Genomic DNA, 27,126 nt, shown 5'->3' with positions numbered 1-27,126 from the left:
ATATATTTTAATCGTGGTTATATAATTTATATCTAAAAATGATTGTTGTTTAATACAGGTAACATGAGACTAATTTTAAATAATATAATTTGTATTACATTTATAAATAACTCATTGTAGATGAGCAGATGTCAAAATATTCGAAATTTTTGAAATATATTTAATTTATAAGAAAAAGTATTTAAGAGATTCAAAATATACGCATCCAAAGATTTAGTGGTGTTATAAAATATTATACATTTTAGACAACAATATTTATATCAATATTATGTTTTTGTTTACTAACATTATATAATAATTCTAGAATAAAATTCGTAAACATAGAGTAGAATGTCATGTACGAAGTGTTATTATATAGGATTTGATTTTGTATCGGTAAACAGAAAATTTTAGATTTTATAGCTTTTTAATAACAAAAAATTAATAAATAAATAAAATAAATAACTAGCTTATAATAAACAATAATTATAAGTATTGTGATTCGCAATTGCACACACAGACGCAGACAGACCGATACACGTACGCAGGCACAATCAGGCACATAAATATTCATAATTTAGTGGTTTTATACCATGTTCTACGATCGATAGTGACTAGTTAGTTTATAATAAAATGCAAAAAATAATACTGTTTAAATTACGATATCGTATTCTAATTGTTTCGAGCTCAGTTAGTTTAATTGCTTTAGATTTAACTAAAAACTATAATCCAAACGGATCAATTATTTCATTAAATTAAAATAGGACTAGAACAATTTTTATTAGAGTGAAAGATCACATTATAAGTTAACTAATGTTATAATATATAAATAATTAGAGGCAACTCGTGAGTAAATACCATAAGAGACTCGTGCATATCACATATTATATAATCATTCTTGTTTACTGTTGACTGTTCGTTTGAATTCTCTTCGAATTGATGCTCTATGAGTAAAAAAAAAAAAAACAATAAAAAAACGTATTAGGATACTTAAGTAGGTAGTTTATATTAATATTTCATAGACGTCATAGAGAATGATTTATAATCAAATTATTCCTATAATATTTGCAGCACTAAACTTTGTACGAAAATTATTTTAAATTTTATCAACAATTTTTAGATAAATAAAGTTAATATATTAAAATAAATCGTTTTGAAGTAACACTCAACAATATTTAAAATTACTAATTGCATTTTAAAATAAAATATTAAACTAAAATTTGTTTTGTCAATGTGAATGTGAAGGTAATTTAAGGTGCTTTCCTGCTTACAAGTTATGATCATGATCATTTAATTAAAATATAATATACGATCAAAAATAATAATAATAATAAAATAAAAATACATAACATAAATACAATTTCAAATATATGTTTTTGTTTTAGTAAATAATTAAGATTGATTATAAATATTCCTTAGATTAAATTGTAAGTAATAATAATAACTAATAGTATAATTATTTAGTAATGATTAATATTATTTAACTCACCTTAATTAAATATATTGTATTGTAGAATTATTATTTAGAAGAATCTGTAGTCTGAGAAGAGGTAAATTTGCTGGGGTTAAAATCGAAATTTACAAACGAAAATCCTTGAAATTCTTCTTGGTTTATAGACAGAGTTACATCAACGGGTACAGGGGTTAAAATTGGTTCTTCTTTAGTGAATTCGGCATCAAAGTTCATAGCATCTTTTTTGTTTTTCTAAGAAAAAAAACAAGAATAATTAGAAAAAAATTATAGTCAATTTTTGTTACATTATACTGAAACCTCTGTCAATGAATAATTAATAACTATACTACGAAAAATTATCTAATCAATCAAAAAATGATTAATAGTAAAAAAAATTTTGATTAAAAAATTATGCTAGACCTATCGAAAGAAAATGCTATATAGTTTATCGTTTGATGTGTTATAAAATGTAATACATTTTTATAATAAAAAATTTATACTCAACAATACAAAGTAATTAAACAGAATTAAATTTTCAGAAAAATTTACTTATCAATATACATATATTATAATTGTAATCATTGTTTTGAACATATATACTTAATGAGATGCTTTATTTTATATTAAAAAAACATTAAAATGCTATATTTTTATTAATACAAACAATTTAGCTAGAACATATTTACAGAGGTTTAAGGGTACTTTTTCAAAAGTAAAAATAAATATTACAATCTTAGGCTTGAAAGGTGGTTTAACACGTCGATTTTCTAGTGCGTCCCAATCCAAATCTCGAAAAAATGGATGGACTCTTATAGCAGCTTCTAGGCCATCAGCTAACACACAACCAAGGCGCTTGTTACGATTTTTCGTCATAAACTAAACAAATAATAAAAACAAGATTAGTATTTAAATTTTATTGTTTTAACATAAAATCCATAAGTATCAATATAAAAGCTGTATATACATTTTGGGTTATACCTTTATGTTAAAAACAATAAAGACAAAATGGTATTAAATGATTGAACATTAAACTCTGATAAAATGTAGAAAAAAAAAAACAAATTTTCTGCGATTTATATTGAAGATTCTTAGTTGATACTATAATATTACTGAGGTTTTTTTTTCATATTTAATCCATAATATTGTATATCTTCAATATTATTTTGAAATTATTTTCAATTATTCATTATAAAAATTAGACTTTTAAAATAAATAAGACATAAAAATATTATGGATTGTTAATTTATTTTGTAAGTACATCAATGATTAAAATACTTTGTTAAGAATACAATTAGTTTAAAGAAAAAAAAAAACTAAATAGTATAATAAAAAGTAACAATACTTATAAATATTCTTTGTTTTTCATAATTTCAAAATTATATTTTTGCTATAAATGAAGAATGAATTTATATAAAAAAAAAAATTATATACCCCTTTCAGTATGGAAACAGCTTCTTTACTGAGCCAAACTGGATACAGTACATCGTCATGCAAAATAGATTCGAAGAGATCGTCTTCGTTATCAGCTTCAAATGGTGGTTGGCCAGCCATCATTTCATACATCAGTACACCAAGAGCCCACCAGTCAACACTTGCACCATAGTTTAGTTCTTGAAGAATCTAAATTAATTATATATAAGAATTAAAAATACAAATAGTATAAAAAAAGAATTATAATAATATAATTAATTCAATTCACAAAGTATACCAATATGATCATCATAATTTTTAAGTTTTAAATACTAAATAAGCATAACTTACTTCAGGAGCTATGTAATCAGGAGTTCCACAAAATGTAGTAGTAGTTACTCCGTCAGTTATGCCTTCCTTACACATTCCAAAATCAGCTAGCTTACAATGCCCTTCATTGTCTAATAATATGTTGTCTAATTTTAAATCCCTAAAATTACAAGTAAGTTATAAACATATATTTAGTTTATACTATCAAATTAAATAAATAGTCAGAAAACCAAACATAAAAACTTAATTATTAAGTAAGATAAATAATATTCATTGCAATTAAAATAAAAAATATGCAAAAATGTTGGTATGATTTATTTATTTATTTATATTTGCCAAAAATCTGAATAACTCTGACGATTCGTATAATTTTAATAATAAAATCGTTTATTAGACCTAAGATTTTTGTTTTTTTTTACTTCGTATTTTGACGAGTAGTGCAAATAGAAAAATATCAATATTAATTTTTGTCAAAATGTACTGCTTCCGGTTGGAACATAGTACAATTATTACAATGGAATACATGTGTTTACTCTAGTCTTATTTTCTAACAACCTATAAAATATACTTTTACAAGTAGGTAAATGTTTTTTTCCTTTTATCATAGAAAGTTAATTTAAAAAATCCAAAAACCCAAGGAAACTTATCAATATTACTCAATTTTACGATGCAGATAATATTCTTCATCATATAAATTATGTAATATAATATATTACATTTTATATGTTACTGATATCAGAATAAAAAAATAAAATAATAAGAACATTAAGTTTATTATTAGTCAATATTATTAAAAAGTACAATATAATCAACGCAAAAGCATTTAAGTTCTTTCTTTTTATGATGGATACATTCAAAAATATCCTTCGGCTTGACTAGAGATTTTTAAACGATTTACATTTCCGATTAAAACATTATTCCGGTCGGTAAATTTTTTGATTCGCATTAAAAGAATTCAGAATTTTACACTCACGTGTATAAGTAACTGTAACCAGATTCTCATCTCAATTCTTCGTACGGGAAATTACAAACAACAATAGAAATAAAAATTCACCTATAGACTACACCATGTCGATGAAGGAACTGCAGTGCAAGCGTAACTTCAGCAGCGTAAAATCTGGCGCGAAGCTCATCGAACTTTCTAGCCCTTTGTATTTGGAACATCAGATCACCACCATTCACATACTCCATCACAAAAAACAGCCGGTCCTAAAAATAGCCAATAGTGAACGCACTAATAATATGTCAATGCCGTGTTACTGGTCGACGGGTCTATTTTGCACGCCACGCCGTACGAACGATTTCCGTTACGGAGAGAACACGTGTTTTTGTAATGTACATTAACGTGTCCCCGTACGTGTCTAATGCACACCTACACGGTAATCGTTCGCGACGCGTAAAAAAACATATGTCCCAGTAAATCAGCAGCTACAATGAATTAATAGTAACGTACTTTAGTTTGAAAGCACGAGTGCAAAGCGGTTAAAAATGGATGTTTAGCGGCAAGAGCCAAAATACGTTTTTCCGTCATGGTACAATCTACATCATCGTCCTGCACGATTACATCCTTTTTCAACACCTAAAACACAGGCAGATTGTCATACTGTTAAAATCGAATTCATTAATTCTATCGTAAAAATGCGTATCATACTTTGACAGCGTAAACCTCATCGGTGCCTCGTTTTTCAGCCAACATCACTTTGCCAAAACTGCCTTTGCCTAATACTTTTATGAAAGTAAAATCGGTCACACTCATTTTTCGATTACTCTGTAAATTGAAGCAGCTCATACTTTGATTCACTAGCAAAAAAAAAAAAAAGAAAAGCGTATTATTATAATATCGAATTAATAATATATGTTATTCGTAATTCAAGTTTAGCAGTTGTAAGTTTTTTAAAATTATTACTTTTAGACATTTTGTCAGTGCTTCGTTTGTCGTGCGGGGAATGCTTATCTGACATTATGTTCAATATATTAGTAGATTGTTGACTGAGATCACGGTGCAAACTACTTCCACTTCCCGTAACACTGCTGATGCTAAAACTACCGTTACCACCAGGCCAATCCTATAAAAACACATAGGTTCGTAAATAATAATAATACCTTTTTTTCAATCATTAACATATAATACTCCTGTTTAAAAGGAAGCAACATCATAAGTAATTAAAATTAATAATTAGTATGAAATTATAATATATCTTACAACATTTTTGCTAAGATTTAAACCACAGCTACGTAATGTATCGGCCATTTCTCGAGGATTTATGCCACAGTTATTAGCAACATTTTTTACACATCTCCTATGTACATTTAATGTACAAACTGAAAGAAATTTTTTTTTAAATATTAATTTTATTTGTATAAAAAAGTTAAAAATAAATACATTTAGTGTGATGAAATAAATACCTTCACATTGTAAGCCTTGTCTATAGATTCCATAAAGTAATGATCCACAATGATCACAGAATGTAAATATTTTATACGTGTGTGGTTTGAATCTATGAGGAACATTGACACTAAATCGTTGAGATTGATTTCCTTGACTTAACTGAAATAGAAAATATATTAAAATCACTTTATCATACGTACTAATTTTGAGAATCATAAAAATATTGAGAAAATAAAACGCACTTCTTTCTTCCCGAATCCTGGACAAATGGTAACTACTTCCATATGACAACGTTTGTGAACAACGCATGTGCAAACTGAAAATAATTCGTTTGATTTTTATTACATACGAATAATCTTTGAACGTACAAAAACATAATACCAGTTACAATTTTTTATAAGATTAAACGGTTATTATGATACATTTTTTGATTATTAATAAATGGGAACGTTAAGACGTTGGAAAACATTATTTCACGAGATTTCTCTGAAACCGATTACATCTTTGAAATGTTATGATCAGGGTTCGGATTTTATAGTATTTGCTACTTATTATTAGATATAGATAATAATAGCAAAGTAGGTTATAAATTAGTTTTATGAACCAGGGACTCCAAATATGCGATTTTATTTTGCTATTTTTTTTGCATATTTGAAGTATTTTAGATTTTTAGTGCTATTTTTCACTAATGTACATAATTTAATACTTTATTTTGTATTTTTCATCAGTCTTATTTATATTGAACGAAAGATAGTATTCCATGAGGATATGTGAATCCATAAGAATTCCTATATTTTCGTTTCATATTGATAATTTATAAATAATATGATATTTGACATGTTATAATCTATTTTTAAGACGGCGATATCCAATATACTTATACATTTATGCCTTCTTATCTGTTTTATTTATATTTATTATATTATTGTTCTATAATGTAGTTTCCATATTATAGTTAGGCCGTTTTCACACACACTAATCGGAACCGCAGCCTCTCATAGACCGGACCGATAAATTTGTCGGTCCGGTGGACGATTCCGGTATTCGCAGTTGGCGTTGAATTTGATAATTCGAATGCCAGACTGATCTTCAAACTATCGATCTCAATGTTTTCTTATAAAAACGTGTACACACAGGTTGGCACAGGAGGGAAACCTAAAAATAATTATATTGATATGATATGATTCCTTCCAAGTACCTTATACTTAATATAGAATGAATCCATTATCGTCTTTTAATGTTGTCTCTTCGGTACCTACTTCGAAGGTACAGTATCTCAAACAGATGGCGTTTGTTAAAAGCAGCACACATTGTTGAGAACAACAGAGAAAATAACTAAAACACGAATTCACCCAAATGAGTATAAAAAATGTTTAACATTGTTTCCTCGTTATGTGTGAAATGAAACAGGCATCGGTTAGGTTTTACCGGTATGTGTGAAAAAAGCGAACAACCGGTACCGGCACCTGTTCTGATTTTATCGGTGTGTGTGAAAACGGCCTTACTGTCATACATATTTCAGCGTCAGTCAGTTTTCCGTATCGTTTGATTTCGTTTCATCTTTGTTCATTACTCGATTGTGTATGATTTGTTTTCCTGTTTCAATAATTAAAGTAATATGCCGAAAGATATAACATTGAACTATTCAAGACTTAGGTATTTTGTGTCCGAGTTTAGCGATGAGATTTTTTCGATTGACGCAAGTATTTTGCTATCATTTGCTTCTTATGATGTTTTTAGGGTATATTTATAGAGCATATTTTAAGGTTTTTTTTGTCATATTATATCGTATATTTTAGTATTTTTGGTATTATAAAATGCGAACCCTGGTTATGATAATTGATCGATTATTTTGAAATGTATCGCGTTACCGCAAGTATAAGTTTAAAAAAGCCGTTAAGATTAAATCAACAACGACTATTTCATATATAAATAAATAAACAAATAGTTTATACATACGAGTACAAATAAATAAATAAATAAAGGCTAAGCCTGGATTATTATTATATATGTAAAGTACGACCGGATTCGAATTTAAAATTCACTATCAGATATATAAAAAGTTAATACAATTACGATTGAATATGAAAAAATAAAATTGAAACTGAATATGAAAAAATAAAGGAATATATTGAATATCTATGTTTAATAAGAACTCATTTTAAATAATGTTTCCTATTAAAATAAATTATTTCTACGTAAAACTACTCATTTTTTTCAATGTATTCCTTTCTTTATTTTTTTTTTATTCAGTTGCAATTTTATTAACTTCGTTGAATTCTTAATTCAAAATCGGTTGTATTTTAAAAATATAATAATATTCCAGGCTAAGTTTTTATTTAATTATTTAATTAATGTGTAATAATAATTAATATAAATAATTAATCCATTTCGATATAAACTATTTGTTTTTTTATTTATATATCAATTTTGATATTATTATTAACCATTTTATAATTTTTAATTTTAATTTAATTTTTTTATATTTTACTAACGATTATTTGTTCTACGTGTAGTTCAACAAAACATTTGTGCACGACGTCATTATAATGTATTGTGCAATGGGTCGAAATCAAAACGTTAAAACATTTCTAAGTTATAAATAGAACGCTCGAAATGTCCAGGAAATGTATATAGAGGTCATGGGGAAAAAACACGGTGATCTGTAGAATGTCGTGTAGACAATGTCTAATAAAAATATTAAAGTTTTATAATTTTTAAAATAATTAACTTTTACCATAACAGTATAACACGTGCATATTCTCAACTCTACCATTCTTTATTTTCAAAATATAAATGACGTATCGATTTTTCGAACGAAATCACACGTATGTTTCGGAATATTTTATACTTATAATAAAAAAAAAAAAAACTAAATTATGTGCTAGTCAGTAGTTTTCCCGTAATCGGTATCTGGACATCTATTTTTTTATTTAATCATAATAATATAAGTACCTGTACCTATAGATTTAGTTAAATTTTAATTTGGCCAATATGTAATTGTAAATTGGTAAATTATAATCATGGGGTAAAGTATACCTAATGAACTATAATTATTCTATAGAACGATTAAGATTACAATTTATTGTTCGAGGGTCGGCTTACAAATAACTGATATTCGTTGAATGGCTGTTGCCTGTGTAACATGCTTATACGAGTATATCTACATCGGTAATAAAATAAAAAAATAAATGACTCTATTAAAAAAACAATTCTAAGAGAAGAATTTAAATTCTGTAACTTATAATAATCAATAAGTTTTAAAAAACTAAACGTAAAAAACGAAAAAAAAAATATCATAATACGATATGTAAAAATAAAGAGTGATTTCAAAATGTAAATGCTTGTAAAAAAAATCGACTTAGAATAATCAAATGATTATTATTTTGCATTGTAATACTTGTCACTTAATAAATTACTTAAGACTGCATTATATCTAAAGCCAATATATAATATCACTTATCAATTAAACCATGTATAAATGTATAAGAAATGTAATATTATTTCTAAGTCTTATTCTAGATTTTCGTAAATTTTAAAAAATAATATCAGGGTCCAAAATCTGATCTAATTAAATTTTATTAAAAACTTTTGGTGCAGCTTTTCAACATGAAAGTTTATTCCCAGAAAAAAAAAGCAACGTTATAAAATCAATGTTTTTTCCTTCCATCGCTCAGAACGTCAAAGTAAATTACAGTTTTTTCAGGTATATTATTATTAAAAATGGTCCATGATTTGTTAAATAAAGTTTTATCTTTAAGGCTTAAACAAAAATTAAGTATAGGTACCAAAACCAACTAGCATATTTAAAGAGTAAAATGTATTCATACGTTCTCAGAAATGTAATAATATAAAAAATAAAATGTTTTTTTTTTTTATAAATTTACATACCTTGACATTGATATCCTTGTTTGCCAAATCCCCTTTAAAATAAAGATACGTTTTTTATTAATAACAAATATAATAAGATTTTTTTTATTGGTAAAAAACAATCTGAAAAATGTATACAATAACAATTTATTTTTTATTTGCTTGTTTTGCCTGAGAAGAATTCCTTAAAAGGCACTCTTATTGACATTCATTTAAATTCAATTTAGTTTATTAATAAAAATTGTATTTTATTTTATTTTTAATATGATTAAAATACTTAATAAGTTTAACTCTGTTTTTAGTTGTAACAAAAAATAAAGTAAATAAATATGTATTGAACTTTAGTTATTGTCAATTGAGTTGTATAGTATAATTCTTGAATAAATTAACATACGGGTTAAAATTGATTCTAAATTAATTAAAATTATATTAATGTTATAACAAATAATTAATACAGTACCTAAAATGAAAATATAATAATACATAATGATAATTTTTTTTCGGTATAGTTGTATAATATCATAACTACGATGTTACAATGTTTTATAATTCATATAAAAGTTTTATATTTTCGACGAAGTTTAAAGAAGTGAAGTGTTAAATATTAATTTGGTAAATTTAAACTACAACTTTTTGCGAGATGGCAGCTGATTTCGTTATTTTAAAATGTTTATTGACCTGTATTTGATTTTTTTAATAGGAACCTACCATACGAACAAACCAAACAAATCAGTGATGACTAACGCATATTGAAATTCTAATTATTTATACAACCATTGATTTTAAAAAAATACAGATTCGCCAAACTGTTAAAATTTGTAGCATTTACGTGGACGCATTAACAAGACTTCGCTATAATCGTTTGCATTCAACTTGATAAACACGGATTTTAAACAATAGAAATAATGAATTTCTATTCTTGAAAACCGCTCCATGTTATGAAAATAACACTTCATTAAATTGTTGAAAACTTGTTTTTATAAAGATGAATGCGAACGATTACAGCGAAGTCTTGTGACTGCGTCCACGTATGTGGGCGCTACTAATTTGAACAGTAAAACGTATTCATTTATAAGCCAATGGTACAAGCTATAAAAAGTACATGTTTCACAAAAGTATTTTGCATAATACTACATACATATCTACTACATAATATAATGGACGAAGCCCGAAATTCAAATACTTCAATAAATTGTTGACTAATGTAATGGCACAACAACGATAACTGATCGTTAAAATATACTCATATACTCGTATTTTATAAACATATATTAATTGTTTATGAAGAAAGATGAAAAAAATCACTGAGTGATAAAATGGTAAAAGTAATCTTAAAAACTTTATAACTATTACTAAATGTATTCGCTCGTTTCATAACATATTTAAGTTGGCGAGTATATAGAATGAAAATCCCTACCATCCGGTAATAACGTATTCAAGGCATTTTCTGTTTAAACAGATCCCACTTTGTTCCCGTTTGTGGTACGAATACTACAAATAAAATATTGTTCTCCAAATGCTATCAATTTATGAGACTCATTGCGAAAATATTTTCAGATCGAAATGAACGACGAAAAATACATTTAGTAAAATATCTATTGAATATTTCGATTTTCGATTTGTCCAATAGTTACGACGGCACATAAAATAACTTAGGCTACTAGTGTAGTCTGGTATAAAATTAAATTGGTTATTAAATTCGTGATGCGTTTTTATATTTTTCTTTTTTTATCTTTAAAAATTCACCACTAACAGTATAAAATTAATCGATTGATGTGATTAATATTTATAAGATTTAAGAGTAAATACAATAATATGACACATCAAATAGTCAAATATATTTCAGTAAAACTAGGAATTTATTTGTATTATTGATAGTTTTTATTTTATAGTATTACGTAGTATTTTATTACATTATAAAATTGTACATTATTTGTGAGAAAAATACCAAAATAATTAAATAATTTTTAAGTCATATTTTTTTGTTCTAGATTAAAACGCAATAAACAGTAATGTTCCAATAATCTATAAATTAAATTTACACTTTTACATCATATAAAATTATGTATATATATATATATATATATATATATTATACTCGTAAATTTAATACGTTAAACTGATATATCAGTAATTTTAAACTTTAGTATATATTTAAAATTAAACTAGGGTTAAGTCTTTTAATGGAAAATTTAAATTAATCAGTATTTTAACGAACCGATCCAATTAAATGATTAGGCATAGTTAATCAATGATGTTTTAATTAAATAAAATGGGTATACATGGACAACTTAAGTTTAATAATTTAAGTTTAATAATTATAATGAATCAAGAATGACGTGTACTCTAATGTGCATTAGTTAGATAACACTTCCCAAATTTCAGGCGACATGACTTTATAAATTTAATAAACATCTAAAAAATTATACCATTTTACCAACGAAATATTTCAAAATTTTGAATATTTCTTTTCATTATAATATTAAGCCATGAATTATTTTTTATTTACAAAAACAGAAAAAATAAATCTCAGCTTTCCAATAAAATTATTATTAATTATTATTAAAATCGATGATTCATAATAAATATAAAAGTTTTCTACAACACTTATTAACACAAATTTACGTTATATTTGAAAGGCTAAATTCATGCGAATTGTTTTTAACTCTATACTCGTTTAATTAAAAATAAAAATTGAATTACATATGCTCAAAGAGAGTTACGTTAGTGTTATTAACTGACGTGGTACAATTTAATAATAGTAGTTCAACAAGGTACCCAACTAAATAATGTTTTTATTTTGTACAAGTATGTAGTACGTAATTTACGGTAGTAATTATTGTTTAATATAAAATAATTCCTACTTCTACCAATAAATATTAAAATTAAAAAACTTTAGATTACCAAATAAAATTTCTGCAATGTGAACAAAATGTTGGTTGCCTGAGAAAAGTAGCCATAAATTTATGTCCATTCACTTGATGTACTCGTCTTCTCATGGCTCCACGCCTTCGATTTAATAACCCTTGTCGTTCTTTGAATTCCAGAGGGCGAGCCGGTAGATCTGATAGAATTTATATTAAAAATTAATAAATTAACTCAATTCCTTGAGTTTTCAAAACAAAAAAATAACTATTTTGACGTACAAAATAATAATCTTGTAATAATATTCTTACCTTTTGAGTTCCATTTTAGATCTATTCGAAGATGCAGTTTTCCTTGGGGTTCTAAATGTACCTAAAAGAATAAAAAGATAAATGTAAATTGAATACATAAAAAAAAACTCTAAAAAACTAAAAAATAACTAAAAAAATCTAACTGAATTGGAACTCTACACAATACGAACTTTTGTTCATATTTTTATTCAATGGTATACATTTGTGTACTGAATATTATAATATTATTTTCAAATATAAAGAATAAGTTAAACTTATGAAACTTTCAAAATATCATAGCATTTTTATAAAAATGTTTTAGTTTTCCAAAAACAAATGAAATAAAACTTTCTAAATTAATTATTTTGTTTTTAAATAAAAATAAATATTAATAGTATAAGCTCGATCTGAGCTCGTTTGAAGTTTAAAACAAATATTGTAACTAATTAAGTATTAATTATTTAATTAGTATTGAACATAGTTAAGACCGGCAAAATTGTATTTTTAATACTCTTAAGCATCGATGATGTTATAACATACGATTTTCACGTGATATCCACTTTGTACAGTCTAAATCAAATCATAATGAGTTAAGGGTACAATTATTCAAGCTTTTATGCGTTTTGGCCAATACATAAAAACAATTTTTTAAATGTCCAGACAAAATGTATAGATACTTTTAACACTTGGAATAAAATTTAATTCCAAACACTATGTACTTTACAATATCAAAAAAAAATACAATTCAAATTTTACTTAGCAAGCATAATATTTGTTAACAAAAACATATCCACCAATATCGTGTTTAAGGACTTTTAATGCAATCATATATCAACTACTTTTGTAGTATAGAATACTTGTTGCAATATTTTTTTTTTAAATTATCCACATTGTGGAGGTTAAAATAAGATAAATAATCTACTAACGTTTATTTTAAATTTAATTCGTACGCCATATAAATATTTAGACCTAAACAATTAAAACTTAAGTGTTTATAAAAAATAATTTAAAAATTAACACGAACATAAAAAATGAAATTAAAAACGAAAAAATCAAACAATGTCTTTTTTTCATCTAAATGAATCCTTATTTACACAAATATACAAAGACACCTTCGCACGTTTTGATTTATCCAATACTTTTTTTTTTATAATCTTAACACCGAATAATACAATTCATTTTTACTGTAAAATAGAACAGTACTAAAGTACAGTAAAATTCAGAATTTATTTTCTGAACAGTGAGTACTTGTGCATTTAATTATAACATCTTAATAGCAATTCAACTCACTCGGTCATACGTCAACGTAAATTTGATTAAAAATGTTTTTTTCCATACGACAATAATAATATAAAAATGAAAATTATTGAGTCATTATATAGCAGTACTGATTATTAGATAATCAATAACTTATTTAAGATAAAAATGCACATAAACTAATCAGTTTTCCTAAATATTCTGATACAAGATTTTTTTCATTTTGTTAAGCAATATTTTAAACATACAAACATTGAACCCAAATTATAAATATCAAAGTGTTTATTTTGATTATTGATTGAATTTACTGTTAAATCGATATTATATAGGTACTTCGAGTTGATAAGTTGATAGGTACATTAAGACACTACAGGGTTCGAGTCATTCGTAGTGTTATTGGAAATATTTATTTATTATTTTTGAATTTTGAAAACGATTCGTATTAGTTATCATTATAATATATGATATAAATGCTGTCTCTTTTCTTTAGGTAATGTCACATCAATGTAATCTACTTAATAAACCAATTGTGTCATGCAAATATGTTTATATTAAAATCACATATGATGTCATAGGGATCGTTTTTAATTCCAAAACTGACAATTTAAACTTAGAATAGTTGAAAAAAGTCGCTTAAGCTCAAATATAAGTACAAATATTACTTAAATCCTACCTTAAGACGATGTCACACTATTTTTACTTACTTTATTGGCACCATTATGGTGCGAAATGGTGCCAAAACGATATTACTTAAGACATTTATATGAGCATTTAGTGCATAGCAATGTTGTTGAGATATTTTTGGTTTATTATTTTAAATCTTAGTCAAAATATCACGAAAAAATATTCATTTTGTAACCATACAAAAAAGAAGAGAAAAATTATTCATAAAGTAAAGAGCACAGAATACAAATACCATACTCGGGGTACCGTTATTATTTTAGAGACGTAAGCCCTCTGTACTAATTGCCACCTGGGCCTTTTTTCTTGATCCCCGCCACCACTGTTTTTTTAAATAAGCATATATACTTTTTAAGCTTGGTTTTTTATTATTACTATTTTATGTATTATTTTTTGTATTAACGATGTATATATGATTTGCCATTTAACAAAAAAGATAACGAAATTATACTTCCAATGTTTTAAGTAATTTAACGCAGCTCAAAAGCTGTGAGTTTAACAGGTGCATAATTAAAAGACCCATTTAATTTTGAAAACAATTTAAAATAAGCTTAGCCCCGGGAGACCTTGTTTGTTTTAAAGTCAATTCAAATAATACGAGAAATATATATTTCAAAGTAACTAGTATAAAGTTTATAATGTTAATGATCTACCTCGGCCACCAATATCAAGCATCAAGTGATGCGATTAACACTCAATCAAAACATCACAATCGAGAGCATAATTGAGGGATTCAAAGCACACATTTCCATTGCTATTTTTTTGCCATCGATTCGCATAGGAATTGTTTTAAGGTTTAATATCAACAAAATAATAATAATAATAATAATAATAAACTGTTGGCTTTGAAGTTAGATGAAACTCCTATGGTGGATATAACGTCAATAGATTTTTTTCCATAACTCACGAGTATAAAAGTAGGTACTTATCAAAATAACGTTTGCTCTTTTAATATTTTTCAAGAAGTTGATGAGGGCAAGCCGTTCATGAATATCGTGTTTGTGAGTTTAATACACTGCTAAATTACGCATTCGAACTTCAAGATCTGCTTTATAAAATATTATACAAAGGATTATAAACACGCATTTTTCTTTTCGCTTAAATAGGCCAAGATATAGGATACGCTACGTCATTTAAACCGACTCGGAACTAAAAATATATTTCGACGAAACGTTAACGTCATTAAACGACTTGTTAATCATAATGTACAATAGCTAATACCTTAGTAGCAAATTAAAATATGTTTGAATAAATTTCAAGTGACTATAGATTTTTTTGACGATTTCTGAAAATATTAAATTTTCACATTGATTGGGAGATTATTTTTCTGTTCCAATTATTGATCGAGTGATAGTGTTATCTTCAATTTAATACAATATGTACAGCTGGAGCATACGCTAAAATTGACGCAACGGAAAATTAGCCACGGACGCATTAAACAGGGAACGAACATCAGACCGTAAACTCAACGAGACTGTAAATACATTGGCTTAACATTATGTAGTCTCTCAGTAGTACCTATATGCAGTACAGCTTATCGTACGGCGTTCCATAATAATATAATTTAATAGTACGTAACACGTGCAAAAAAACGGCACACGTCTAACACGGGGACGCTGCGCGCTAAATAATCAAAGATCCTTATGAAAGCTCAACGCGTCCGACAGTCCGTAACCAGTATGACGTTGTACATGGTTGTCAGCGAAACAAATGGATGCGATCGGACCGACAACTGAAGTAGGACAAGTTGAAATGTGATGTACGGTACAACTCACCACGAAAAGGGACTTTGCTTTAGCATGTGAACGCCGAAGCTCTACGATTTTTGTACAAACTAGCCAATGTTGAACGCCTTGAGCGTTACAAACCAAACGACCTAGTTGTCAAATAATAATTATACCTATTTATGTATGTAAATTACGAGCAATGGGAAAAAAGATCAGTAGCTTACATAAAATTATATAAATTACAATAACTGCTCATTCGGTATCCTACTCGTAAAATACGATGACGACTCCGAGGACGGTACGAAATAAAATAATAACGTAATTGGTCATCGTCATATTTCCTAAATGATAGGAATAAAATTTGACCGGCAGCAAAATCAAATGCAATAATTCATAATATCAATGCGTCATACCAGAAGTAAATATATTTTTTTCAAGTTCTAATAAAATTATTTACTAATCTATTAGCATATATAACAGATGAGTAACCAAATTGAAATTCGAAAAATGTTTTATAAGTAGGTAATTAGTTGCTTATTACCAATAAACGCAAGTTTAAAGTTGAAACTTTTAATGAAACATTGTTTTTGAATGTAAAGAGCCAAAGTTTTGATCCGACAATTTTGAACTTTTAGCTTTTAGAATCATTGCAAATTCAAGGAATTACGAGTAACTTAATCTTAGTTAAATTTAAATATAGCATCAAGTTGATACACGGATAATAATATATAAATCAAAACATGATCACAAGTGTATAACGTAGATCATGCTATTTAGTTATTGGAAGTTCTACTGAATTTATAACATTCACCAAAACTTTGAAACATAAAGTTATAACCAAGATAAATATTTTATACCAACAAAACCTGAAGTTTTAATGCTAATTAAAAATTTTAAAAAGTTTAAATCTAAATAATATTTACTTTTGGTGTTTTATACTTGTGTAAGCTTACTTATTTTAAATTAATTTTATAAAAAAAAAACAATTAAGTAATTATTGTAATTGTTTTAAACATACAGAAAATTACTATTTATAATTATTAGAATAATACATAGAACATAAGTACCATACACGCACATGTATGTTTATATAAATATATTTTAAGTTATTCTTTAGATAGGAACTATAGTTGATTTCAAGACCGATGAAACACAAAATATATTCTAATAATCTAATTACTAATTGATAAATTAATCACATTTGGTTTCTTATTGATTAATTTTAATTTTCATCTACATCCTTCACTATTCCACTACAATCACGTTTTATAGTTTAAAATTAATTTGTGTTTTTTTTTTTTCATATTTTATTATTTATTCGGAATACCAACAGTCAGGGTATACTTTATAATGAAACCCGTAGAAAACATGGTAAACTCAAAATATTATTGTTACCTACACCTTAATTACATTTTTATATGTATGGCACAAGGTTGTACGAGTATTGACCTTTCTGAAAATCTAAAAGGGTAAATTATTATTGAATAGCATGACAAACGAATGCAAATTCAACAATAAAATTGTATTTTCCGCAGTCCATGGTGCCGAACTTAACCGAACGCTTATTATAGCTGTGGATAGTTTTTAACTCGCAATAATCAATATATTCACATAAGAAATTGAAAAATATTTGGTGCTCGGAGATTTTCAAGAAAACTTTTTTATAACAAATTACAGTGGATACGACCGCATATTTGAGTTACGTATTTTGTACCTATATTGGGTCATGATTTTAAAATATTTGATTATAAAACAATTTCTTTCAGGTACAATTTAGTTATATCTGGATAGAAAGTAAAAATTATTCAGACATAAACCTACAGCTAGTAAAATTAATGTAAAAACAATTAGATCTATAAAGGGATTAATTTTAATGAAACTACTCAATATTATATAGTTAAATTTATAAATTATCCAAAAAAAAGTAGAAAGGAATACCTACTTTTTAAATTTTTGACTGTAAAAGATTGTTTTTAATGAATAACTTATATATTATTTAATTTCAGACCAATGTATTTTGAATGAAAATATTTTTTTGAAAATCAAATACAGAACCCATAATTAACTATGCAGAAGTATTCACTATTGAGATGAGCGGAGGAATTCACTAACATTTAATCGGGTGTTCCTTGTCACTCAATTCCAACGTTTCATTGATAAATACTTGAAAATAGTATACTGGTTCGATAATTGATTTTTATGAATATATTAGTGTTATACATTGCCGAAGGAAATTAATGTTATATTTTATGAATATTTAATGAAAATCATTGAATAGATTTAAAGCTTAATCGAAGTCATGGAAATTCAAAATACGCTATCAACAAAGTGATGAAATAAAAGCAAATCGATGACAACGAAATATCATAAATATATTCGGCGATAAATCAATTTTCATGACAATGCAATATAATTTTAATACAATTTATTTAGTACTATTTAAAATTCAGATTATGAAAAAAAAAATAATACAACAATAACTATCCGTTTAAGTTATTTGAGGTTTGGATGGAATATTTACCAAGGTAATAAAATTGAAATAATATTTTAAAATAATTAGTAACGAGTTAACTAACTTAAAATAATTTATTAAAATAATCGGTAAAGAGTTAACAAACTTGAAATAATTTAAAAACTGCCAGAAAATCACGCTATAAAAGTCAATGTCATCATAATTTGTTAATTGTATTTATTATGATACTCGTTTGCTCTAAGAAGATAAACACGCTTACGTAAAAGCCTGCACTATGAACAGCACATAAATTATAATACTTTAAAATGTTTAACTAGTTTAGTTTCGTAGAGTATTTTATTACAGTATTAAAATTATGACACTATATTAATCTCGAAAATCTACGCGGTCCTACCTACCTACATTTACGATTGTTGATGTAAAATTCTTCAAGATTAAATAACAATACAATATACAATAAAAAATAGTCAACTGAACTTCATTTAACCATTTCATTCAAATTATTGTTTTTGAATTTAAATTGCAGCACAATATTGTCTATTTATAAACAAAGCAAGTGTTCAGTTATCTAGTCCGTATTTTTTCACTATAAAAATAATATATACTTAAATAATGACGTATAATATATATTTTACTGTTATCTACGATTTGTCTTTGCATAACTAAATAGAATAACTTTCTGAGTAATAAATAAAATGTAAAAAAAAGTAGGTACGTCTGGAAATTAATGTGAATATTAATAAAATGTACACTTGCAGATAATACTCGCGCAGTCACCCGTTTTACATCTATCGACAACATATAACTAAAAATACTTAAAAATAAGTAACCACAAAAATATTTGTCTAAAAATATACGTATATATTATGTAAAATATCTCGCTCGACGTTGTAATTATTTTTGTATCTTTTTACAGTACAATTTAATACGGGCCTTGAAAAGTCGCGTCCCGAGTTCAAATATAATTGGTTAAGATATTTTATATTGAAATTCGATTTTAACTTGTGTAACAGCTGACATTAGCGTCATAATGTGTGAGTTTATTTGAAGTTTTACAAGTAGTAATTATAACCTATAGCTAACTAGTCTATTTAATTAAGTTTTTGATCGTTATAGTAATTTACTACCTGTAAACAACAGACACCTCCTTTGAAAAATCAAACACTGAAGAGTACACTCCATTATTATAAGTGGGCCATATACCAAACCAATTAGGTTTTTCTAACCTAGTTCCTTTGATTACTTTTTTATGATAAAATATATTTGATATAAAAATGATTTTTTTTTTTTTCATTTTCATTTATTAGATTTTTCTAGGTCACAATGGTTTTAATTTATAACTATTTTTATTTTTTGCAATATTTAATTTACATTTAATTGGTTCACAATTATTTGATCAGGCAATAACTTGATTTTATTTTTAATTCACTTAACATTTCTACACAATAAGACTATTATTTATTTAGTTGAAAAACTTTTTGTTGATTTAAATATTTATTTGCTTTTGGTTAACAAATTTTCTGTTAGTTTATGAGCATCCAAAGTCTTACAAATTAACTCATTAGATAAGCTATTAAACAAAGTACTTAAAGAGTTTAATTTCTAATTTTCATAGTTATTGTTTGACATAGAAAAAACTAAAAAAAAAAATTTAATTGTGTTAAATTTTGTTCATAGACAATCTACCTATATATAAATTAAGTAATTTATAACAGGATTAATGACCTTATGATATTAAAAATGTATATTAGGCTAATTCTATTAGTTAAGCATAACTATTCTTAAGCATAATTTTAAAAATAAAAAAATTTAAATACAACAATTTATTTTTATTCATATTTTGAGTATCAATTACAGAAACTCATTGTTTATTTAAATATTGATATTATATATTTTTTCTTATCAAGTTATACGTATAGCTTAATTTAATAATTGAAAACAAACATTTATTTGTACTGTAAGACTTATTACAGATAGGACCTATATACAATTATTTCATAAATGATAATTTTGATTTATGATTACATTAGATAATGTACTCAATGATTATTGTCTATATATACATATATTATACCTCGTTTTATACCAAACTGCAAAAAGAATTTTTTTTTTAAAACAATGAATTCGTTTTTCTTTCAAATTTAAATACAACTCATGTAACAAAGGACTTATATTTCAATTTTTTTTCTAGTAACTTTTTCTACCAATACATACTCTTTAGAATTTCATTACTCCATTACATCAAAGGATTGTGATTAACAAATTAAATGTTTATCCCAAAATTAAATGCTTAGCTTTATATAGTGTATACTTACTGTTAAAATGGTTATTATGTTATATTACTATAAATTGGGAAATTACTATAATAATAATGAAATATATAACAAAATATAGTTATTAAAATTAGTAAATAGATTTATATTATATTACATTATTACAATACTTAATTTTTAGTTGGAAAAAAATTGAATCAACCATTAATCTATGTAATAAAAGACAAATAAATAGAAAATATATTTCTGACTTTTGTATTTTTTCAATTGGGTATCAAATAAAAATAGGTTATCATGATTCATGTTTTATATTTTTCATAAAATTGTTCAATTACAAGTGAAATTTAAATGCAATTCTTGTTAATCTTGACATGAGGTTGTCAAAATGAGAATTATCAAATAAGAAAATTAATATAAAAATATAAATAATATTAAAATCAATAAAAATTACCCCAATAGAAAACAGAACTTAAACTTTTCAACCTTACAATATCAAATATGATTTTTAGTCCTCTATCCAGCCTAATCTTTAATTGACTTCAAAACTTATATTGATAAACTTTAAAACCGTGTTATTGATTTTAAAAACCTAAAAAAAAATTAATTTTTTTTAGATAATTTAGAACAAATTTTTATTATACATGACATAAAATTAAATTTTATAAGACCAATACTTAAGTATGTGAGAATTTTATTCAGTGTTCACAAATTTAATTATTTTCTTTCAAATTAAAATAGTAGTTTTCATCAATTTCTGTCAAAACCAATAAGAATGAAGCCATTTTAATTTCCATTTAAATTGATAAATGGCTATTCTATATTGATTTGTTTATACTTAAAATAAACATTTAATTGATTTTAAGAAACCCTCAGAAGAAATGTATAAAACATTATAAGAGGATGTAAATAACAAATGTTATATTAATGATAATAATATGCAAATTTATATATATTATTAATATTCTAAAATGTTTTTCTTTGTAAAATAATTATTACCATATTCTTATTTATTATATTTTAATAATATCAAACAATATAAGTTATATAAAGTATTAACACAAATTTAAGATAAAATCATAAACTCTTGCTCTATAGTAGATTCTGTTATTGGTAATTATAGATTCCTTTTAAGAGATTCTGTATCTAAAGAACTCTAAATAAAATAAAATATTATAATGATTATAAAATAAGGTAAAGCTATTTTTTATCATCGTTTTCATTGGTTTGGTTGAAAAACCATGATATTATTTAATAATTTTCGTGAAAGACTTGTTCCACTTTCATTTTTTTTTTTTAAATCAAGAAAGTTATTATTGAAGTAGATAATCATTTTTAGTCTTGTAAATGTATTTACTTTTATGATTACATTCGTAACAGTTTTTTTTTAACAGAATTTATCAGCTTAATTATATATATATGAGTATTATTAAAATCTATTTTCACAGCACAAGGTTCTATAAAAATATTTTATGTATGTTATAACTGTTAATTGTTTTTATTTGAATAAAGATATAATATATAAATATAATACTTAAAAATGATATTTAAAACTAAAAATATTGAAGTTCATTAAATATTCGTATTCAATCTAATTTTAATACTAAATATGAATTATGAACCCACATAATGGAAAATATAACTAATTTTTTTAGTATTGTAAAATAAAATTGTTGTATTGTATAATTTTCATATAATATATATATATATAAAAGATAAGATCAGCAGACTTTTTATATTATAGTTGGTAGCAAAATTGATCGTTATACTATCATTTGTTTAGTGATAAAAAAAAAAAAAAAAATAATGAATAAGTTTAAATTAAAAATTAAAATTTTAAGCTCCAAGGCAGGCTCCAAGGTAAAAAAAAATATCAGATTTGTAACACTACTTATGGATATAATTAAAATGAATTGTATCTGGATTGTATATTAATTGATACAATACACATTAGTGTTTTCACATATTATAATTATAATAACAATACCATAGAATAATAAAATAAAATACATATTCAAAATAAGTTACTGATCTATAAAGTTTCATTTTTATGATTTTTTAGAGTTAAATAATATTAAAAACTTATAAAAAATGTATAGGTATCTATAAAATATTAACTTAATAGAAAAATATTTATAAAAAAAACATAATTTGTTTCAAATTTCTTGAAATTATTAATCAGGTTATTACAAAAAATAAATTATTAAAAAAATTGAAAATAATATGAATACAAGTATAAATACTTAAAAAGATTATAAAAGTATAAATATTGAAATAGGTACTAAATATTTAATGCTATATATATATTTATAAAACATTTTCTACACTAATAGTAATGAACATAACTAATTTAACTTGAAACATTATCATAACCATTATAACATGGGGAATACCGTTTATGAAATAGTTAATTGTATATAAATTCAAAAAATTATTATGACAAATATCTAACTAATGACCAAAAAATTGTTATGTTTACAATATCTTATAAGTATTAGATGTATATAATATACATAAAATACAATATATATACAAACAGGGACTAGTAATAATAATTACATGCATTATGTACGGCTGCAATTATTAACTAACGAGTCATAATACGTTAAAAAAAGTTGTTAAAATGATTTAATCAATGTTTCCAAAATATTTCAATACTATAAAATAAAAAATATTACAGTCTAAAATGCAATACTAAAAGATAAAACAAAATTGTTAAATAATATAATACTAAAATTCGATTAAGGATAAAAAGTAATATATTTCAGAGAATTGGTTGAACTACTTTTGATAATTTTATGAGTTTAGAAGTGTATCAATATCAAGGTTCTAAAATGACCTTGCACAATATTTGGTATTTAATGGTATTTAAAGGTTATTAATGTAATATTCTAAGGGTTTTATAGAATATTATCAATAATTTAATAAAAGTATCTAGTTTAATACATTTTTTTTTAAATCACATAGAAGATATAAGAATGTATACATTATATATAATAAAATGCAAGATGTATTGTTTTCCTTGATTATATAGGTATATCTGTACTATAAAATAATTTGTTTAATAAGTTATTGTTATAAATATTATTTATTATTTTCTGTATACCTATTATTTGTTATTATTTAATATAATTTTAAAAAAATTTCAATTAACAACAACTATTGTCACTAATATATTGAAATTCTTCTATCCATAAAAAAATTGAAGGATTATATCTTTACATAATATATAAATATGTTGTAAATTATGTATATATTGTATATTTTATAGAAAATTATTATGTATTTCCTTAACAGTAAAGGTAATCACAGATGAAATAAAATTGTTTAAGTTATCTTTAATTTTTAAAAACAGTGGTAAAGCTTAGGAACAAAACTTTAATACTAATGTGTTTTAAGATATTTATTAGTCTTAATACTTTATAATCAATATAATGAGAAACTTTCTTAAATGTATTAAATTAAATTAAATTAAATGTAAATAAAAACTATTAAGATATTTACACTGAAGTTTACAGTCCTAATAAAATATATTTACTATTTATAATAAGTACCAAAAGGCTTCAAATGATCAATTGAGATGTCTTGAGTGTAACAGTCTTTTTTTTTAATGTATCCGATACACTCTCAAGACATATATTCATTGAAAAAATAGTTACATCAAAAAAATTGTTCAATCAAATTAATTTAATCAAGCAATATAATAGCTACATTATAATTCAATAAAAAGTATGTGAATTGTGTAATTTTACAAATATATTTTTTTATATATATTCTGTTTAAATAGGTATCTATATTAAGGTTTTTTGAAATATAATTGTAATATGTATTGACTTATGTTGATATCATAGATTTAGGGTAAATCAAATTTGGTTACAAACTGTAAACATCAAATCATATACCTATGTTATATAACAAAAATAATAATTAAAATGTTTACCATCCAATTCCTTTAAGTAATAATTCTAACTGTAATGATAAAATGAAGCACTCAATTTTTTAATTAGGTTATTTTAGAAGTTTGTAAAAGAATCTTATAGAAACTTTAAGTAAATAATATAAAAAAATATAGAAATATTTATTTAAACAGATATTAATTTTTTATTGTACATAATAAATTATTAAGAAATATTATGACAAAAGTAGTATAAATAATTTAATATTATTGAGATCATTAAAATTATAAAAGTTTAATTTAATATTTAGCTTAAAACCAAGTTTCATGGAAAGGATACTTGTGTATAAAAATCAAAGAAATATAAAGTACAATAATAGGTAATAGAAAATATTTATTAAAATCTAATTAGAAATAAAAATATAATAATACATATAGTTAATAGTAAATACCTATAAACAAGAACATAAATTATAAATAATAAATGACTAATTAAATATTTAATATGTTTGCATGCATAAATAATAATATTGAAATTATAAAACAATGTAAACAATAATTTAGTTTATTTTTCCATTCATCTACAACTGTATAAATTAAATTGGAGAACAGCAATTATCTTTTATATACAACAAAACATCAATAAAATTAATAAAAAAAGCTAAGAAGCAGCTACAAACTCTTAAATGGGTAATTCTTGATATATTAATCAATTGATTTCAATCATAATAAATGTTCACATAGATCTTCAAAAAACTCAGTTTAAAAAAAATTTAGTATAAAAACTATTAGGTACGTACCCAGAATTCTTGATCCTCTGATATTTCACGTTGAATGAGTTCACTAAATGATAGCTTACAATTGGCCACAAACAAGTCTTCAATGACGGCATCATGGAACACGGTAAGACCTAATCGGTTGGCTTCGTGTACGTCTTGTGTGAAATACTCGTTCCAAACAGGATCGTAGGTCTTAGGGATAGTGGCCGACCTAAGCAATATATTGTCGTCCACATCGATGCTGACATACGCGTCCAGCAATGGATCTTCAGGCTTCAAGAAGGACATGTTCTTGAGGCGAGTCTGCAGGTCAGTCGGTCGTAGGCCGGAAGCTTCACATAGTTTGATACGTATCGTGCCGGTGAACGTTTGATCCAATGGCACCAGTGGACGGTCGCCTCCGACGACGTCCTCCTTTTTGTCGACACTGATCATCGGGCAGCGTCGTTACGGTAGTGACGGTAAGAACGTACGACGTGTGAATTAATAGGAGTCGGGAGAGAAATTAAAAACGGGAGAACCACCGCTAGGCACCAGCCATGGTAGGTATTTCGCACGTCTAGGGCGTGAGACGACGATGCGCGGCCAACCGAATGGCAAACGGAGACCGTGCCTACTTACCTAACAATAAAAATAATTCCAACAATAACAACAGAAAATCAACAATTACAACAACGAGAAATGGAATTAATAATTTGTATTCGATTTTTTAACGGCAACGTGCGACCGCGGCAACGGCTACGACGACGACGAGGGAGACGGCGCAATAGCGGACGTTACGCACCATTGTGTGCCGCCCGACTAACCGCGGAGTGAGCAGCGAGCGCACACGGGGCTTCGTTGACGATGTGAAGTACGACGCGAGTGAACTGATAGTGGCTCGGACCGACATCAACCGCGAGCGCCCATTTTCGTAATGCTCTCCGGTCACATCCTTTTTCCTTCTCGCCGCCGCCGCCGCGTACTCACGTCACGGGCGCCGCCGTCACCGCCACCGCCGCCTATCGATATATTTTTGCGGCATTCCCCTACCCCCGGTCCCATCCGCCGGTCCATCGGCCGTCGCCGCCCCGCCACGACGGTAGCCGACAATCGGGAATTCCGATGTTGTCACCGTCGCACCCCTCCCACCACGGTCGACCACCCTCCGCGCCATCGTCCGTCTGAGCGGTACCGGCGGCTGCGGCGGTGGCGGTACACCGCGGAACCCCTGTGCCACTATCGGAGCGGATACACGATATCGCGTACCGGTCATCGATGTGTCCGCGTTTCGATAGCGCAGTCGTCGTCGAGGGTTACAGAGTCGCGCGGCTGCGGCGGCGGCGGCGTTGTAAGAACCGGGGCTAGGGCACAACGGGTAACGGCCGCCCCTCCCCGCCGCACCGCCGTCGACGCACGCACGCGCGCGTAACATCGGCCGCCGCCGCAGTAGTGACAACTGCCGCTGGACGCGCGCGT

General features: G+C 26.1%; 1 protein-coding gene across 1 annotated transcript; it reads right to left on the bottom strand.

The window, feature by feature from the left end:
* Window positions 1-740: 740 nt before the first annotated feature.
* On the bottom strand, window positions 741-26,678 carry LOC112688635 (protein kinase C). The gene is made up of 16 exons (XM_025561924.1): window positions 25,690-26,678; window positions 12,608-12,668; window positions 12,336-12,495; window positions 9,453-9,484; window positions 5,804-5,877; window positions 5,579-5,720; window positions 5,376-5,494; window positions 5,079-5,238; window positions 4,824-4,972; window positions 4,626-4,751; window positions 4,227-4,381; window positions 3,194-3,332; window positions 2,864-3,052; window positions 2,162-2,308; window positions 1,469-1,684; window positions 741-923 (listed from the first exon to the last, which is right to left on the bottom strand). The coding sequence occupies exons 1-15, from the start codon at window positions 26,101-26,103 to the stop codon at window positions 1,499-1,501; spliced, it is 2,253 nt and encodes a 750-aa protein (XP_025417709.1). The 5' UTR covers window positions 26,104-26,678; the 3' UTR covers window positions 741-923; window positions 1,469-1,498.
* Between the last annotated feature and the right edge of the window lie 448 nt (window positions 26,679-27,126).

The sequence above is a fragment of the Sipha flava genome, unplaced genomic scaffold, assembly GCF_003268045.1.
Source record: "Sipha flava isolate LNK unplaced genomic scaffold, YSA_version1 3_pilon_pilon, whole genome shotgun sequence".
Taxonomy (NCBI): domain Eukaryota; kingdom Metazoa; phylum Arthropoda; class Insecta; order Hemiptera; family Aphididae; genus Sipha; species Sipha flava.
Note: the sequence above shows the minus strand (reverse complement) of the source record. Positions and strands in the feature narration are given on the sequence as shown.